Source organism: Monodelphis domestica, chromosome 3, assembly GCF_027887165.1.
Source record: "Monodelphis domestica isolate mMonDom1 chromosome 3, mMonDom1.pri, whole genome shotgun sequence".
NCBI classification, from domain to species: domain Eukaryota; kingdom Metazoa; phylum Chordata; class Mammalia; order Didelphimorphia; family Didelphidae; genus Monodelphis; species Monodelphis domestica.
The window spans coordinates 12,578,230-12,597,035 of NC_077229.1; the positions used below are offsets into that span (position 1 = coordinate 12,578,230).

Here is an 18,806-nt window from a genome sequence, read left to right on the forward strand (position 1 = left end):
TCTACTCTCACAGTTTTTCCTCTGAATGTGGATAGTTTTCTTTCTCATAAATCCCTCTGAATTATTCTGGATCACTGCATTGCTTCTAATGGAGAAGTCGTACTTGTAAGAAATTTCCCCAGAAATGTTTGGAAAATCAGGGTACCCTCATGGGATCTGGTTCAATCATTAATTGTAGATTTTACAATGAATGGATAACAAGTGCAGGCTTGATATGAATCCAAGTGGCCTTTTTCTCCACTTTGACATATGTCAGAGTGGTAAGAAGAACCTTGAATGGGGCTTTCCAAGACAATTAAATAGGACTAGAATGCTGAGAATTTTTCATATAGACAAAAATCACCAGGTAGAAAATGATGTAGTTCAAAATTCCCTCCCAAACATATAGCACACATGTACCAGTGGATGTGTGTGTTTGTGTGTGTGTTAGGACTCTTGTCATGTCCTGTGGTCATGGAGTTTCACCTGGAAGGGATGCTGGACATCACCTGTGCTGACTCCTGTGTTTCACAGAAGAACACACTGAGGACAAACACATGTCAGAGGCAGAATCCGAACCCAGGGCCTCTGAATGAATCCCTCATGGGGAACAGCAGGAAGGGGAATGCCTGGCCTTCAGGACTATCAGCACTTCCTTTCCTTCCTCAGCAGAGGACCTCAGAGGGGATCATGGATCAGCCACTTCCTGTATAACTGTGTCTGAGGATCCCACACGGGATGTTGGGCTGGGAGGGCTGAGAGGGGAGTGAAGGAGAAGGCAGATGGGAGAGGATGGGGAAGGGGGCTGGACCTTTTCTGTAGAGGGGGTTCTTCCTGGTACCCAGGCCAGAGATAAGGAAAATACAAACATCCCAGGCTACATCCATCCCAAAGTAAGACATTCCCTGTGCTCAGCAGTTGAACTTCCAAAGGAGAATACTCAGCATTCAGGGGGCTTTGGGTTGGGAAAGTTCCTGATCTGGAGAGGGGGAGCCTCAGGGCACAGACTGACATCCATCATTCAGGCACAGGCGCAAAATGATTTGTTCTTTGTCATTGGCTGAACTAGAGAAAAAAGAGAAAGGACTGGGATGGCAAAGAAGCCCAAACCAGGACTGAGCTGGGGAGTTTGGGTGGAAGAAAGTTCCTGAGAGTGGAGAGTGAAGTGATGATTTCCTAAGGTTTCCCCCCACCAGGGATCAAGGTGACTTGGACACTAGGGAGCCCTGCAGAGTCTCAGGGAGCTGAGGCAGGTAAAATTAATTTTCTGTCATTAGTATTATATTTTATGAGGTGTATTAAAGATTAATAATTTAAGAAAATACAAGTAAGAAAGCATGTGCCTAGGAGGGCTGAAAGGCCCATTCAATTTCACTTACATCATGAGAGACGCGTCTGCCTAGAAGCGGAAATAGGAAGAAAAAGAGCCATAGGTGGAGACTCTTTAAATAATAATTTGTTCTCGGCCCAGGTGAGAATTCAGGTGAGGTTACAAAGCATTCTGGGAAGCTGCCAAGGACTTCTGGGGATTGAAGTCTGGGGTTCAAATCTCCATTTTTACAGAGCCAAGGGTATGGGCAGAACTTCCTGATGAGTACTTGTTTCCAGTTTACTTTGAGAAGATATTTTGCCCTCTTTCTAAAACCTATTGGGGGGGGTTGGGAGTATGGTGGGTAGGAGAGAAGGGGGGGGGAGGAGAGACAATGACAAAGACAAGAGAAAGAGATAAAGACAAGAGACAGAGAGAAAAAACATAAAACAGGATGAAAGACAAAAACAAGAGATGAAGATGAGAGAGAGATTGAGAGAAAGAGAAAAAGAGACAGAGAGAGGGAGAGTTCTTAAACTTCACATGGTTCATGTTCATATAGGGTTGGCAATATATTAGAAATGTAAAGAGTAATAAGAGGAAGCAGATCTGAGTAAGGTATTTTAATAGTTTTGTTTCAGATTTCAAACTCAATGTATTGTTTATGAAAAGGTGAAATTCGGCAAAACCTTGTAAAGATATACTGTGGAAAAGCAGCTTCTTTTACAATCTGGATGCTGCAAGGTTGTAAACTACTTTTTTAAAAAGGTGAAAAAATACACATTTTAAAAAAATCATGTATTTTATCAGGATTATTGATCACGTAGTTTAATTATATCAAGCATTGTTTCAAGAATTTTAATTCTCATTTGAGGTTTAAATCTAATTCTGAAGAATTTCTGATGTTGATTCTCCTTTATGGAAGTAATAATTTGTATTGATCATAAAATTTTATTATATGATAATTATTATACTATTCTAATTTATATCATAGTATTATATAACATAATGTATTAAAATATAATACAGTAATATATCATTTAATATTGTATATTGATCATGTTCAAGCCCATGAAATATTTAATTTATTATATTTGAAAAGAGAAAAAAGATATCTGCTTAAATGTCCTTGTTTTCTTGTAAGCATAAGAGCAAGTTTAATTCTTATCTCCTCCATTAAAATGACTCACTGATTAAAAGGAAAGCCATTGTCATAGGGAGGAATAATTAGAACTTTGTTCATCTCATAGAAATGTTATATTGTATAGGATTCAGATTTTAACCAATAAAGAAAGCTATTTCTCTGAACATAATATGGTTTCTCATTGGGGACACAGGAATCCCATAAGCAAAAAAATGTCTCCTTCACCATCATCTTCAGAAAAGAGGGTGCCTTGCCTCCTGCTTATGAAGGGAGTTGATCCTGACAGTTCAGCCTTTAGGATGTCCTGAGACCCCATTAGTTGATATTTCAAGAGACAAGGTGGTCTTGGAGACCTCAAATCCTCCCTTATTACTTCATCAGAGGAGTTAGACTTCTGCTCAGACCCAGAAATCAGCCAACTGCATCATGAGCCTAGCAGGGATCAGGTTCCCTATTCCTTCCACATCTTCCTCATGCACTCTTATTGTTTGTTTGGTAAGATTTATATGTGCCAGCAAAAAATGAGAAAGAAGTGAGAGCCAGTTAACCAGGAAATGGCTACAAAATTTGTAATGGATGAATGACAAACAGTGAGGAAGAATGACAAGCATTAGGATTTCAGAGAAAAAAGTCTTTATTGTAGTAGTTTTTGCAAAATATGAAATTTGGGTCGTTTAATGAGGGCTTCTCTGTGGGAAAGTCTATGAAGTCTGTACAACAGCAAAATGCCTTTCCTAGTCAATTAGAGGCACTGAATCTTATCTCCAGAATAACGTGTCCAGTGTATCGTCAAGTATCAGCTTAAAGTGAAACCATTCCTTTAATTATTCCTTGTACACCCCTTCTAAAGCAGGAAGGCCGGCCCGCAGCCTTCCCACGAAAGGAAAGATAGAAAGCTGACCTTGGAAAAGGACTGCAGCCAAGGAGATGGACAAGAAGCAGGCAGATACACACGTAATATTTGACAATGGTGCTCCACAGAAAAGTCCCCACTACTTAGCTATCATGAGGACATGATACCGCTAAGCAGTCCTAAATTAACAATACGTGGATATAGGAATATAGAGATTAGCTGAGAGGAAAACCCGGTCTTTTAGAGTGAATACTCTAAACCCAGACCGTTCTGGCTAGAGAATTAGGATGATAATAAGGAAGGGTCTTTAGAGAGAAAAGGAAAGATAGAGAGAGGAAGTTAAAGAGTGAGCTTAGCCAGAGGCTAAGTTGCAGGAAAGACAGAGACAGGTGAGGGATGATAAGGTAAAGAGACCTGGCCTTCTGTGGAGCTCCTATTTATTACCATTGAGATGCAAATGTGCACAATACATAGGGATGAGTACATAGTGTATTATCATTGGTTAATGACAAGGTATAGGTGTAGTTTGTCTCAGCCAGGTGAGCACAAAGAAACCCGATTTCGCACCTAAACTGGGGGACACTGGAATCAAGGGTCAAAAGGCTTTACTTGCCATGTGCAGGACTGAGCATGCTCTCTTCTAAGACAATCTTTACATTCTAACTGATTCCCTTGTCCCTAAATAGGTGTGGACTGCTACACGTTCATTCTAGAAAGAATGTTGTTCACCACTGAATATTCAACTCTTCTCCATCATTTCATTTTTTTGACAACAATTATTTGTTGTGTAATATGTGTAAAAACAATATCCAACATTTGTTCAAAACTTTTGAGTCTTGGATTTTCTCTCCCATGCCCAAGAGATATTAAGAAATCGCATATAAATTTTGCATGTAGAATTATATGAAACATTTCCCCATATTGATCCTTCTGTGGAACTAAACTCGAACAAACAACAAAAATTTAAAACGTGAAAAAAACTTTTTTTGGTCTGGATTCAGATTTCATCAATTCTTTCTCTGGAAACATAAAAGTTTTGATTATCAGTCCTTTGAGATTGATTTCGATCACTGTATTGTTGAGAATAACTCAATTCACAATTGTTCTGCATACAATATTTCTGTCACAACGTGCTGTGGTTCTCCTGGTATTGCAAAATTCAGTCAGGATCAGTTCTCAAGTCTTTCTAGGTTTTTCCCAGCTCCTCCTTCTACTCATTAATTATAAAACAGCAGTATTCCACTATAATTATATGCCACAATTTACTCAGCCATCTCCAAGTTGATGAGTTCCCTTTTACTTTCTAATTCTTGTCAACCCAAAAAGAGAAGATTTAAGTGTTGGGTTTTAAAAAAAAAATACATATAGGTCCTTTTTCTTTTTGTGTCTTAATGTTCTTTGGATGCAGTTCAAAATTGCTCCATCCAGTTCACAAATCCACTCAATAGTTCATTAGTATCTCAGTTTTCCCACATCTCCTCTAACTTTTGTCCCTTGCCCTTTCTGTCATAATAGCCAATCTAACAGATGTGATGTGGTCCCAAAGACTTATAAATTATAGTGATCACCCTTGTCCTGAGGAAAATGCATAAAACTTAAGCACATTTGTTAGGTTTTTCTGTACTATAAATCTGCTAATATGAAGAGATGATTTTTGGATGAAAGCCTTTCTAGAGGGAATTCATCTGGAATTGGTCTGATCAAAAGACATTTTCTCACACTGAACAAGCTCAGGATTCTCCATATCAATGTCTTTCTTCTTCCTAGACAGTAATAAGATTCCTATCCAAAAGGAATTCTAACCTGGAAATAAGATATGATTGTTACCTGAAGCCCTTTCTGAATTCAACATCTTCCTAAAGTTTCTCTGAAGTGTGGATCCTCTAATGTTTAATCTAAAAGTGGCAACTATAAGAGCAACCTCACTCATGAGGTTTTTCTCCAGTGAAGATTTTCTGACATGAAGCAACTGTAGGGTTTATGTGAAAGCCTATCTAAATTGATGCCATTCATAATTTTTCTCCTCAATATGAATGCTATGATGCTTAGTAAGATTACTCCTCATTGTGAAAGCTTTACCACATTCTGTACCTTCATAAGGTTTCCTCCCCAGTGTGGATTCTCTTATGTGCAACAAGATGGCCCCTTTGTGTGAAAGACTTTCCACACTACTTACATTCATAAGGCTTCTCTCCAGTATGGATTCACTGATGTTTAGCAAGATTGCTCCTCTATGTGAAAGCCTTTCCACATTGTTTACATTCATAGGATTTCTCTCCAGTGTGGATTTTCTCATTTATAGTGAGAGATGTCCTTGTTATAAAAGCCCTTCCACAGTGATTACATTCATAAAGTTTCTCTCCATTGTGGATTCTCTGATGTGCTGCAAGAGAGTCCCTCTGCATGAAAGCCTTTCCACACTGTTTATATTGATAAGGTTATTCTCCTTCATGGATTCTCTTATGTGCAGAAAGATGACCTCTTTGTGTGAAAGCCTTTCCACACTGTTTACATTCATAAGGTTTCTCTCCAGTGTGGATTCTCTTATGTGCAGCAAGAGAGCCCATCTGTGTGAAAGTCTTTCCACACTGTTTACATTCATAGGGTTTCATTCCAGTGTGGATTCTCTCATGTGCAATAAGATGGCCTCTTTGTGTGAAAGCCTTTCCACACTGTTTACATTCATAAGGTTTCTCTCCAGTGTGGATTTTCTCATGGTTAGAGAGAGATGTCCTTGTTATAAAAGCCCTTTCACAGTAATTACATTTATAAATTTTCTCTCCATTGTGGATTCTCTGATGTCTAGAAAGGGAGCCCATCTGTGTGAAAATCTTTCTACATTGTTTACATTCATAGGGTTTCACTCCAGTGTGGATTCTCTTATGTGCAACAAGATGGCCTCTTTCTGTGAAAGCCTTTCCACACTGTTTACATTTATAAGGTTTCTCTCCAGTGTGGATTCTCTGATGTCGAGCAAGAGATCGCCTTTCTGTGAAAGCCATTCCACACTGTTTACATTTATAAGGTTTCTCTCCATTGTGGATTCTCTGATGTTTAGCAAGATTGTCCCTCCGTGTGAAAGCCTTTCCACACTGTTTACATTCATAGGGTTTCACTCCAGTGTGGATTCTCTGATGTCTAGCAAGAGATCTCCTATCTGTGAAAGCCATTCCACACTGTTTACATTCATGGGGTTTCATTCCAGTGTGGATTCTCTCATGTACAATAAGATGGCCTCTTTGTGTGAAAGCCTTTCCACACTGTTTACATTCATAGGGTTTCACTCCAGTGTGGATTCTCGTATGTGCAACAAGATGGCCACTTTGTGTGAACACCTTTCCACACTGTTTACATTCATAAGGTTTCTCTCCAGTGTGGATTCTCTGATGTCTAGCAAGAGATGAACTTTCTGTGAAAGCCTTTCCACACTGTTTACATTCATAAGGTTTCTCTCCACTGTGGATTCTCTGATGTATTGTGAGGGATGTTCTGGTTATAAAAGCCCTTCCACAGTGATGACATTCATAAGATTTCTTTCCATTATGGATTCTCTCATGTGCAGCAAAATGGCCTCTTGTTGTGAAAGCCTTTCCATACTGTTTACATTCATAAGATTTTTCTCCAGTATGAATTTTCTGATGTTTAGCAAGAGATCTCTTTTCTGTGAAAGCCTTTCCACATTGTTTATATTCATAAGGTTTCTCTCCTTTGTGAATTCTTTGATGTGCAGCAAAAGGTTTCTTCCATGTAAAGGCACTTCCACGGTCTTTACATTCATAAGGTTTCTCCCCATTGTGGATTCTCTGATGAGCAACAAGCTCAGAGTTTTGACTGAAAGGTCTCCCACCTTTATCATTCACAGAAAGTATCTCTACACATTTACTTTTTGAATGGCTAATGAGGTCTAAACTGCAGCCAAAGGCTATTCCTCCTAGGTTACCTTGATACATGGGCTTTTCAGGAGTTTTCTTATTTGACCAACCAAGTTCTACTTCTTCAGGAAAGCATTGACTTTGTTGACTATCCAGACAATAGTCCTTTCCTGAGGTCACTTTCATATACTGATTTAGGACTGAACATTGACTGAATTTCTCTGTAGCGTCAGCAAATTCACAGTCACTCTTTAGATTTTTGTTTATCTTGATATCAGAGTCACAAATTTCTCTCAAAATGACATCATGGGGATCCTCATTCATGCAGTTTTGGGGGCCAGATCCTTCCACAAAATGTCTCAGCTTTGTAGACATCTCCTTTACATCAAAATTAGCCTCTGCTTCTGAAGAAAACAAATTATGATATTAACACAGAAGGAAGGAGTACATACATACACATAAAGCAATATAAATTATTTCCTCTGATGACAGAAAGCAAACCAATTTTTATTCTATTTCTCCAAGCAAAAAAAAAAAGTTTTTATACTTAAACAAGCAGAACCAGTCTTTAGATACACCATTTGGTCATATCTGCAAGATGAATGAATTTAGGAAGATTTTCACATACAATAACAATGAAACCACAAAAAAAGCTTGTGACACAGGCAGGTACAAGATTCCAATCATTTTTCACAACTCATGTTATGAGTAAACAATGGTGAAATCACCTGACCTATTTCCTTGTAGCTAGAGTAAAACTCAAACCCTGTGCCTGAGCATGCTTTGTCCTCCATATTGGATTGTTTTTCTCCACTGCCCTTTCTATCTTTCCTAAAAAGGCATTCATCCAATATTGTTATAATTTTGTGAATCTCAGGTAACCTTCCATATATTCTCTTCTCCTCATTTTGCATGCACTACCACATGGCCATTTTTGGTCAATTTCTTGTGCTACACAGAAAAACATCTTCACTCTTTTTAACTCTCATGAAATAATTTTCAAAATGGAATATAAATTTCCTTTTTCTCTCTACACATTGTGAAAGCAAAATTTAATTGTTATAATATGCAAAGAGATTATGACATTCAATTTGAAATTATGCCCAATGGGCTTTAAATGAATGCATGCCCTTTGATCCAGCAATACCAATACTGAATATGTATCTGAAAGAGATAATAAAAAAGGGTTGTACACCTAATGCAAATATCAATAATATGGAAATAGGTCTTGATCAATGATACATATAAAACCCAGTGGAACTGAACTTCAGCTATGGTGGGGGAAGTGTGGAGGGAAAGAACATGAATCATGTAACATGGAAAAACATTCTAAATTAATTAATTAAATAAAAATTTTCAATTAAAAAAAGGGTTTTACAAAAATACTCATATCTTTGCTCTTTGTGGTGGTAAGAAACTGGAAAATAAGGGGGTAATCCCTTGAAAGAGGAATGACTGAAGAAATTGTGGCATATGATGATGATGGAATACTATTGTGCTATAAGGAATGATGAATTGGAGGATTTCTATATGAACCTGAAGAGTCTCCATGAATTGAAGAGGACTGAAATGAGCAGAAGCAAGAGAACATTGTACAGAGAAACTGAAACTTTGTGGAACAATACAATGTAATGGATTTTGCTACTAGTAGCAATCAATTATACAGGACAATCCTGAGGAAGTCATGTTCATGTAGGAACTATCCACATTGAGGAAAGAAATGTGGGAGTAGTAACACAGAAGAAAAATATATGACTTATTACTTGTATATATGGGTACTGTGAAAGTGAAATCCCCTACCTATTTTATGATTATAATAGTATTATCCTTTATGATTATTTTAATAACATAATTAATCTTAAGCTAATAGTCAAATAATATAGTTTGCTTTATAACAATTATAAACATTAGCAAAAAAAATAAAGTTTAGGTTGGTATCCAATCTTGTTTACAGGCATTTTGACCTATAACCCAAGATTCTACTTAGCCCACCACTTGCCTGTTTTTGTATAACAAGTTAGTCAGACAGAAGGTGGGGAATTACTCTTTTTTTTATAACAAGATACTCAGAAAGGCACCCAACTGCTGACTTTGAGTATTTCATAATAATTGTCAGCAGAAAAACAATTAGCCTCCAACCTCTTCTTGCAGAAGCCTTGGAAAGGTCAGGATAATAATAGACATAAGTTACCACCCATAGTGATTTTTTTTTACACTTTCTAACTTAATTAGCACTTGTATCATTAATTAAGAAGTGCCCATGTGAAAGATTGTGCATCCATTCTATTTTAAGTTTGATTGTATTTTCTGTCACTGTGTCATCAGACTACTTGACATAAAAAGGCTGTTCTTATAGCTTGGGGTCTCTGGTTCTGATCTTGACCAGAGTTCAGATTTACTGTAACATTGACCTCCTCTCAATAAAACTTTTATTTAGCTTGGAGTTTTGTACTTGTCTGATACATTTTCACCAGAGTACATGATGGAGGGTTTTGGTTTTAAAAGATTGCTCTAATGCAAAAAATGAAAAATATAAAAAAAAAGGTATCAAGTGATAACATTTATAGATTACCCAGTGGAATTACTCGTTGGCTCCAGGAGAGGGGAGGTAATAGGGGTGGGAAAGAAAATGAATCATGTAAACATGAAAAAATATTAAAAAAAAATAAAAACTAATCAGGGAAAAATTATCTTATGCCTTTTAGTGCACACATAGTAACTATTATTCTATTTTTATGATCTACAATATATAATGTCTCATGACCTCCCTACCCTCATCCATCTCTCACAAAATGAACAGCATGATTCGGCATTGGTCGGCCAGTGCCCAAGTCTAGCACTCCCTTCACTAGAATAGATAAAAGTCTTTTGGGATAATAGCCCTTATAAACCTACTTTCACCTTACTCACCTGAAAAGGAGCTCCTTGGGTCTTTTTGCTCTAGCAGCCATGGTGCTTCCCCTTGCTGAAAACAGGAGGTACAATATTTTCTAGGAACTGGAATACCTGTGAATGAGAAAGAAGGGATCAGGAGAGAAAAATAAACAATTTAGTCTATCTTAAAGGAAAGGGGGCATGAAAGTAAGGCCTACAGAATGGCTTCTGTTGTATTCACTCTTGGGATATTTGCAGGAGGGTGACTATTATGGAAATAATTTTTAATCAGAAAATTCTATTTTTATCTCTTGAAACAGAAGGATAGGCACATACCACAACCTCCATTATACAGAAATGAAAGGTAGCTCGTCATGAAGGGATAAGAGAGCAGAACTTGGAGTCAGAAAACTAAATTTAATCCAGGCTCAGAGATATGATAAGTGGGCAAGTTATTTAAATTGTTTGCCTCAGTTGCCTCAAGTGTGAACTGGGGGCAATAACAGAATCAAACTCACAGGGATGTTGTGAAATTAATGATAATTAAGAACTAACTCCTTTACCCAGTAGAGGGCATAGAATAGATATTTTGAAATATTTATTCCCTTTCTTTCCATTCCCATCATCTAGCCTGAGATTTGATGGAAGAATGAAGGAGGAATAAGGATTAATTAGCTAGACTAGGCAGAATTAATTGTGACCTATAGTTCTACACTTTCTTTTTTTATTTCCTTATTGTTATGGAAATAACAGTTCCCTTACCGTTACTCTCTAAATGTCTACTCATGTCTATTGAATGTTTTTCTTGTAAACAAAATATAGAATTCTGGTTTTTAATCCACTCTGCTATCTGCTTCCATTTTATGACTGAGTTCATCTTTTATAATCCCAGTTATAACTGCCATCTCGGTATTCCTCATCTTGTTTTCCTCTTTAATATTACACTTTCTCCTTTCACTGTCTGTCCACATGTTTTCCTTTAAATCTGTGAAGATTTTATTTGACTCTCCGCTGATTGTAACAATGAAGGTACTTAGCTCTTCCCTGATTGTGAAGATTTAAATTGTAACTCATGTCTATTTTTAGATTTTAATCCCCATAAGTGTAAACCCCCTACTTAAAAAGTTAAGTTTGGAGACCTGCCTATTTTTAGATTCAATTACAAAAAGTGGAAACACAGTACTTAAAAGTTAAGTATGAAAATCTGCTCACTTAAATATAATCACCAAAAATGCAAATATCCCACTTAATCATGAAGGGGTGGGTCTGTAACCCACGTGTGAGATAGTGGATGAAGAATCAGAATCAACTGACTGACTTCTGGGCAGTCCTAGAGCAGAGCTTCAACTGTGATTGGCAGATTTAAAATTAGGAGAAGGCACAGGAAGTGATGCAAGAGAAAATGCCTTTAAAAGGAGCTCTTAACTTCCTGTGAGAATTCTTCATGCTTTTGAGTTGAAGCTGGTGAAGAGGGGCAGAAGGATCTGATGACTGGACTGACATGTGGGGAGTGAAAAAGCTGGCTCTTTCCTGGATATTTTCTGAAGAGACTAGCCTCAGGAGAGACTGCCCCAGGTCCTCAGCTTTGCCAAGTCCAGCTATGGACCAACTCTCCTGGTGTTGGTTTTGAGCCAAGGGTCAGGAGTAAATTGTTTAGTGTTTAGGCTTACCTTATCCTCTCTCTGATTTCTTACTTCACTCTTTCTACATTTTGTAATGAATTGTAAATAAAATCTCTTTGGAGTTAATTAAATTCCTGGCAACCAAACTTTTAAATAATCAAGTCCAACCCTTTAAAAATTAATCCCTTTCCCCCCTTACAAATCACTCCCCTCACATCCCTTTCCTTGTATTATTCTACTCCCTACCACAACTCTTCTTATTCTCCTCCTACTATTCTAGAGGGCCTTTTAATCACTCCCCCTATTCCACCTTCCTTATGTTATTGCTCTCCCTCCACCACCTTTCTTATTCTCCTTTGTGAATCTTAAAAATTCCCAGAACCTACTTCATAAGATTTGGTTAAGACCATTCCCCACTTTAGACAATGAAGGGACTTAGTCAGGAATGTGAGAACTCTACTCCACCCCTACTTAAGCATACTTTAGGGGAAGAAACTCCTTGCTGAAAATTGAAAAATACTTAAACCCATACTTATAGTAAGGCAAAAGTTCTTAAGCTGTGCCTATTTTTAGATCTAATACAAAAGGGTGCTAAGTACCTATAAAGGTCAGGCAACTTGTGAACTTGCAAAAGGCAAAGAGGTGAGAACTTACTCAGGTGTGAACTTAATCAAAAGTTTAAGTCTACTTAGGTGTGAATTAAGAATGGTCTGTCCTTTGGAAAACATCTACTGTGATTGGTAGATGTAAGAACTTAGGGGAGGTGACATAGGAGAAAATTCGCTTTTAAAAGGAGCTGAGAAAGGGCTCTGGGAGGGATTTTCAGATTGAGCTGGGAAAAGCTGCCTTGAAGGACTCTCTTGGGGCTCCCTCTCAGAGATCTTGTGGTGAGTTGATAAAAGACTGACCGATCCCTCTCTTAGGGTTTTCAGCCTAGGCTGGCTCATGCTGGCCTAGGCTGGTATAGCCGTTTTCTCATTATTTCCTTTTCTCTCTCTCTCTTTAATTCCTCATTTGTATTAATTAAAATCTCTATAAAACCCAGTTGACTTGGGTATATTTCATATTTGGGAATTTTTCCCTGGTGACCACCTTATATTATTTGATTTAAAACAAGACATTGTCTTGAACCATATTTTTTGTGGTCACAATTTAAGGCAACCACTTGTATCTGCAACAGTTTAAGTCTTCCTCTATTTTAATTATTACACTTTTTGGTCCACAATAGAGTAAGATGAGATTCTATACCCCAATGAGTCTGGGTGGTCTTCTCAATGAGAATAAGTTATACTGATTGCCCATCACCACTCTCATCCTCCCCTCCACTGTAATAGTTTTTATCCCATGCCTCTTTATCTGATAATTTTTAACCCACTTTACTTCTTTCTTCTTTGTTCTCTCAGGGCTATCCTCTTTTCCATCCCCTAATTTTTTTTCATATACCTTCCTTAACACTTTAATACCATACCTTCTGTCTAAGGATACGACTTCTAATTACTATGCTAAGTATACCAATTTTAAGTTACAAATAGTATCTTTGCACTAGACATATAAACAATTTGACTTTCTTGACTCCTGTAAATTTTCTTTTCTTATTTACCTTTTTATGTTTCTCTTGAATTCTGTATTGGGACATCAGCTTTTCTGTTTTGGTCTGTTCTTTTTCATTAATAATGCTAGGACTTTTCCCTTTTTAATATCAAATAATGATTTTTCTCTCTGAAAGAATGAATTCCATCTTGATGGGTGGGTAATTCATGATTATAAACCCAGTCTCCCTGCCTTTTAGAATATCATATTCTGCTGGGAGCCATCAGACCACGACACCTTGACAGAGTCATGCATGGTAGCTGTGGAAACCACAGAGTGGTCCTTGGTGAGATGTGACTGCCCATTCTATCCCCCTAGCATGACTTCTTTCATCAATGCCCCTTACCTATGAATTGACATGATTATTATTCCCCTAGTCTCAAAAGAAATAATGTAAGAGCAAAACACATGTACCCTTATTCCCCCAAACATCACCAAAAGATCAGACCCTCAAACCCAATCCCAAAAAGACTAACATGGGTTAACTTTTACTTAGGTACATAATTCCTAGCAAAACCGCAGCTACAGGCTAAGCCCAAGAACTTTCCAACTCACAGAAGCCTATTCTCATGAAGTCAGCACACAAATCAATCCTAGAGGCCCAAGCGATAAGTACAAGTACATCAAGCTTCAGTATGCCTCAGTGACTAGATTACACAAACCAGTATCTCAGGAACTCCCTGGAAATGACCAGTCTAAATTTGAATTGTGTTCCCAGACCCCTCAGTCTCGATGATATGATTGTTGAATTGTCTTCCAAGAACTGCTGATTAATTATTCCATTTTATTAAAAGCAATATGTAATTTTCCTTGATTGTTTATAAGCTCAAAACTTCTCACGGGGTAATGAGAAAATTAAGGCATCTGTGACAAAATCATTTATCTTGTGTGTAACCTTTATTATGTCTTTAATCACAATACAAAAATATAGAATGTTAATCAAGTGATTTATTAAAAGTTAATGTATTACTTTTCCAATTATCTCTCTCTGATTTTTTATACCTGCATGCCAAGAAAATGGGTATAAAAATAAATCCCAGGTGTGGGAATGTCGGAGCATCTGTCAAGATGCAATGCATCCCATAGCCATAATGATTAAGCTGTCTTCCATTTGTTATTTATTTATTTTGACTGATCGTTTGCCACCAGTTGGGAACCCTGGAGTTGCAAGTGAGGTTGGACCCTGACCGCCACAATATTCCAAGCATTGTGATCTTTTAATATAGAAGTTCCCAGAACCTGTATAATTAACACTGGGCTTCCATGATATCTGAATTATTTCTTACTGGCTTAATGTAGTACTTTCTCCTTAGCACAAAGCTCTTAAATTTGGCAATAATATTGCAGGGAGTTTTCATTTGGGGATTTATTTCAGGAGATGATCTGTGGATTCTTTCCATTTCTCTTTTAACACAATTCCAGAATATTAAGGCAGTTTTCTTTGATAATTTCATATAATATGACTTGTTGGCTTTTGGGGGATGGGGTGAGGAGGGATAGTTTAATGAATTTTAAATTGTCTTTCCTGCATCTATTTTCCAGGTCAGGCGTTTTTTTTTCATTCAGATATTTCATATTTTCTTCCATTTTTGAAATCTTTTGATTTTATTTCAGTGTTTCTTGATGTCTCATGAAGTCATTAGCTACTATATGCCCAATTCTAATTTTAAAAGAAGGATTTTTTCCCATGACCTTTTGATCCTCCTTTTCCATGTGGTTCCTTTTACTTTCCCTGGAACTCTTTTCTACATTGGATTTTTTTTTACCCCCATTTAGTCAACACTGCTTTCTATGAAAGGCTTTTCTTTATTGCATTTTTGTGCTTCTTTTGCCACTTGACCAATTTTGCTTTTTCAGTTCGTATTTTCTTTTTGCAACACTTTTATTTGTTTTCCCCATTTTTCTTCCACTTCACTCATTTCATTTTTGAATTCCTTTTTGAACTTGTCCAGCACCTGAGACCAATTACCATTATTGCTTGATGTTTAGCATGTGGAGGCTTTTATATCCCAATCCCCAGCTCACCTTGTGTTTTGCTCTTCTTTGCCTCTTAGATATTTTCTATGGTTAGATTTTTCTTTTGCTATAAAATCCAGTACATATGGTTTGGAATAAAGACATTCCCTTAATAGCAGATTCAGAGTGAACAGTGGAAATTGTCCTTACCCACAGAAAGTAGATTGTGTACATTCTCTAGCATAACCTCCAGGAATAGCTCCTTCTGAGAATGGTCCAATAGGCACCACTCTTCCTGTGTGAAGTCCACAGCCACGTCCTTGAATGTTATTAATCCCTAAAACAGTAAAAGTGATAAAATTTAGAGCGGAACCTACAGAATTCATCTAAAGCAACTCTCATCCACTTACTAGAGGAAACTGAAGCACACAAGGGATTTACCCAAACTCCTAACCTTGAAGGGTGTCAGAGGCAGCACTCTGATCAATCTTTCAATCATCGAGAACCCAGTGTAATTCTGACAAAAGCATTTTGTGTCTAAAGTGAGAATCATGTTGGGATGAGTAAAAAAAAGTATCTTACTCTGAAATACTTTTCCATGTGGAATCAGGGAGATGGGAAATGCTTTATGAGTGACATGGGAGATTTTGTGGAGGAGACATAGAGAAGGTGATCTGAAATTCCTCTTCACGAGTCAGAATTGATGTGGTAAGAATATTTTTTTGAAGAATTTTTGAGAAGGTAGCATACACTGTATATTCTAGGGGGAAAACATTAGCAGTGATCAATGAGGAGATAACAAAGAAAAAGGAATGCTCTATTTAATTTCCTGAAAGTCTGAAATACTTTTATCTAGAAGAAAGCCTAAAGAGGAGTCCATACAGTTATATGGGATCAGACTGATTCTAGCTATGTGAAGACTATCATACTTGTGCTAAATTGAGAATGTGCTGTAGCCAAAATATTGTCTTTGCTTTATGATAATTTTGTTACTGGAATACAGTCAGTCATTTTTTGTTTACATACACAGGAAGAAGAGTAAGTATGATGAGGAAAAGAATGGTGTTCATCTTTTAAAAACATTTTAGCGATAAAATTATTCAAAAGCTATTGAAAGTGTAATGACTGGAATTCTCAAAAAGCAGAATTTCTTCTTTTGAAATATATAATTGATGGGTCATTTAATGTGGTCAGTCGACACTCTCAAAATCTAAAAGAAAGAAAATGGGCAGAATGAGCTAATATAATAAAAATGGCTCTCCTACCTAAATTAATTTACTTATTCAGTGCTATATCTATCAAGCTACCAAACATTTTTTTTTTATAGAATTAGAAAAGCTTATACTAACATTCAGCTGGAAGAAAGAAAAGATAAAAAATACCAAGGGAACTAATTAAAAAAATGTGAAGGATGTTGGCTTAGCAGTACCAGATTTTAAACTGTACAAAAAGCAGTGATCATCAAAACAATGTGGTACTTGCTAAGAGACAGAAGAGTGGATCAATGGGAAAGACCAGGGGTAAAGAACTTCAATGATGGAAAAACAGTAATTTTCTCTTCCAGTCTAGGTCTTCTGTCTCTCCCTCCCTGGTTAGCTCACCACTCAGGCCTGGGGGCCATCAGACCACGACGCCTTGACAGAGTCACGCATGGTAGCTGGGGAGACCACAGAGTGATCCTTGGCGAGATGTGACTGCCCACTCTATCCCCCTTGTATGACATCTTTCATCAATGCCCCTTATCTATGAATTGACATGATGATTATTCCCCCTAGTCTCAAAAGAAATAATGCAATAGCAAAACACCTGTACCTTAATTCTCCAAAATATTACCAAAAGATTAGATCCTTAAACCCAATCCCAAAAAGACTATCATGGGTTAACTTTTACTTAGGTACATAATTCCCATCAAAACTGCAGGTACAGGCCAAGCCCAAAACTTTCTCATGAAGCCAGCACAAAAATCAATCATAGAGGCCCATACTATAGGTACAGGTACACTAAACTTCAATATGCCTCAGTGACTCAATTACACAAATCAGTAACTCAAACTCCCTAGAAAGCCACCTGTGATGAAATCATTTTGTATGCAACCTTTATTCTGTCTGTAATCACAATACAAAAATATAGAATGTTAATCAAGTTATTTGTTAAAACTTAATCTATCACTTTTCCAATTATCTCTTTGATTTTATGTATCTGCATGCCAAGAATATGGATATAAAAATAAATCCCAAGCCTGGGAATGTCAGAGCAGCTGAGATGCAAAGCAATCCCATGGCCATTATGATTAAGCTGTCTTCCATTTCTTATTTATTTTATTTATTTTGACTGATTGTTTGCTACCTGTCGGGAACCCTGGAGTCGCGTGAAACTGGACCCTGACCGTGGCAACTCCGTCCGTCCCCTGAGGTCTCACATTCATAAATAACAGCTGAGGAGGGGATCTTTGGAGACCTGAACTCCCCCCTCATTACCGTCTTGCTCTTGCTAAAGGATGCTGTTCTAATAACTGGACATTTTCAGAAGAAATCTTTGCTCTCCCCACAATTCTCCCAAACAGATGGGAGTTCCTCCATCTAAGGACGTAAGCAGGAGGGTGCTGAGCCCTGAACTTCTGCAGCCTACTCTGGGCCACCAACAGCCACAGCATCCTGCTCAACTCAGCCTACTGGCTGCTGGTGTCTCACAGCAGCTGCTGCCCATTGAAGGGTGCCCAACATCCCCCACACTGCCTGTGCCCTGGAGGAGAGCTTGCTGGGGTTCAATTCATTTACATAAAGCTGATCATCAGGTGTATTTATCTGACATTTGTGGTCCTACACTGTAAACTGATACCTCCAAACTGGCCATGGCAGCTTCCTCATTCTCAGGGAGCCTCTCGTGCTCTGAAATTGTGTCACCGTCCTGGCAGGTTTCTGTCCTCCCTAACCAGCTCCTGTAATGGCTGCCTAAAGTCAGTGAAACCCCCAAAAGCTCCAGTTATGGGGATTCGGGTAACTAGAGATGTCACACTCCAGGGTGGATGAATCAATGGCAGCCCCTGGGCCTGTTTGACTGGAAACTGGGCTGCTCATTCAGGCAGGGTCTATTGAGGCTGGAAAACCTCAAGTACACGGTGGATGTGGGGGCAGCCAGGGTGGACCCTGCAACTTACCCTGAGGACAAGCAATGATGGCACCTCTGGAGGCCTGGCAAAGACACAGGTCTAAGTTCCGCTGGATTCCAGCCGTGGGGAGCTTGGTCAGGGCTGGGGAGGGGCTGCACTCACCTGGGAGGGGGGTCTCAGGGTCCCGGGGGCCATTTCCTCTGGCTCTGGATTTTCTGCTAGGGCCAGACTGTGGTCCTTCAGAGCATGGGAGCCCCAAGGTGGGGAGACTTCCTCTTTGGATGTCTGTGGGGAAAGAGAGAGGGGGAGGGCTCAAAGGACCTCCCAGGGCCCTTCCCTGGTCTCAGGGGTGACCCTCCCCAAGAGTTGTGACAGGGAGCCTCAGGCTTGGGAAGGACCTTTGTGATAATTAAAATTAAATTTAAGTATTAAAGTGCCTGCAGTTCTACTTCCTATCTTTAGATGGCGCTACCCTAGTTTGTCCTGGCTCTGGGTTAG

At 38.3% G+C, this 18,806-nt stretch overlaps 1 protein-coding gene across 3 annotated transcripts in view; it reads right to left on the reverse strand.

Annotated features, from left to right (window-relative positions):
* Positions 1–3,048: 3,048 nt before the first annotated feature.
* LOC100617630 (zinc finger protein 260-like) overlaps positions 3,049–18,806 on the reverse strand; it is a 31,961-nt gene continuing 16,203 nt past the window's right edge. For 2 of the 3 annotated variants that reach the window (XM_056820549.1, XM_016432572.2), the window contains 4 exons: positions 18,471–18,593; positions 15,410–15,536; positions 10,068–10,163; positions 3,049–7,561 (listed from right to left, as the gene is read on the reverse strand). In XM_056820549.1, coding sequence (XP_056676527.1) covers positions 5,724–7,561; positions 10,068–10,163; positions 15,410–15,536; positions 18,471–18,503 — 2,094 coding nt within the window. In that variant the 5' untranslated portion in view covers positions 18,504–18,593 and the 3' untranslated portion in view covers positions 3,049–5,723. The remainder of the gene's footprint in view (positions 7,562–10,067; positions 10,164–15,409; positions 15,537–18,470; positions 18,594–18,806) is intronic. The other variant, XM_056820550.1, reaches the window with a different exon arrangement.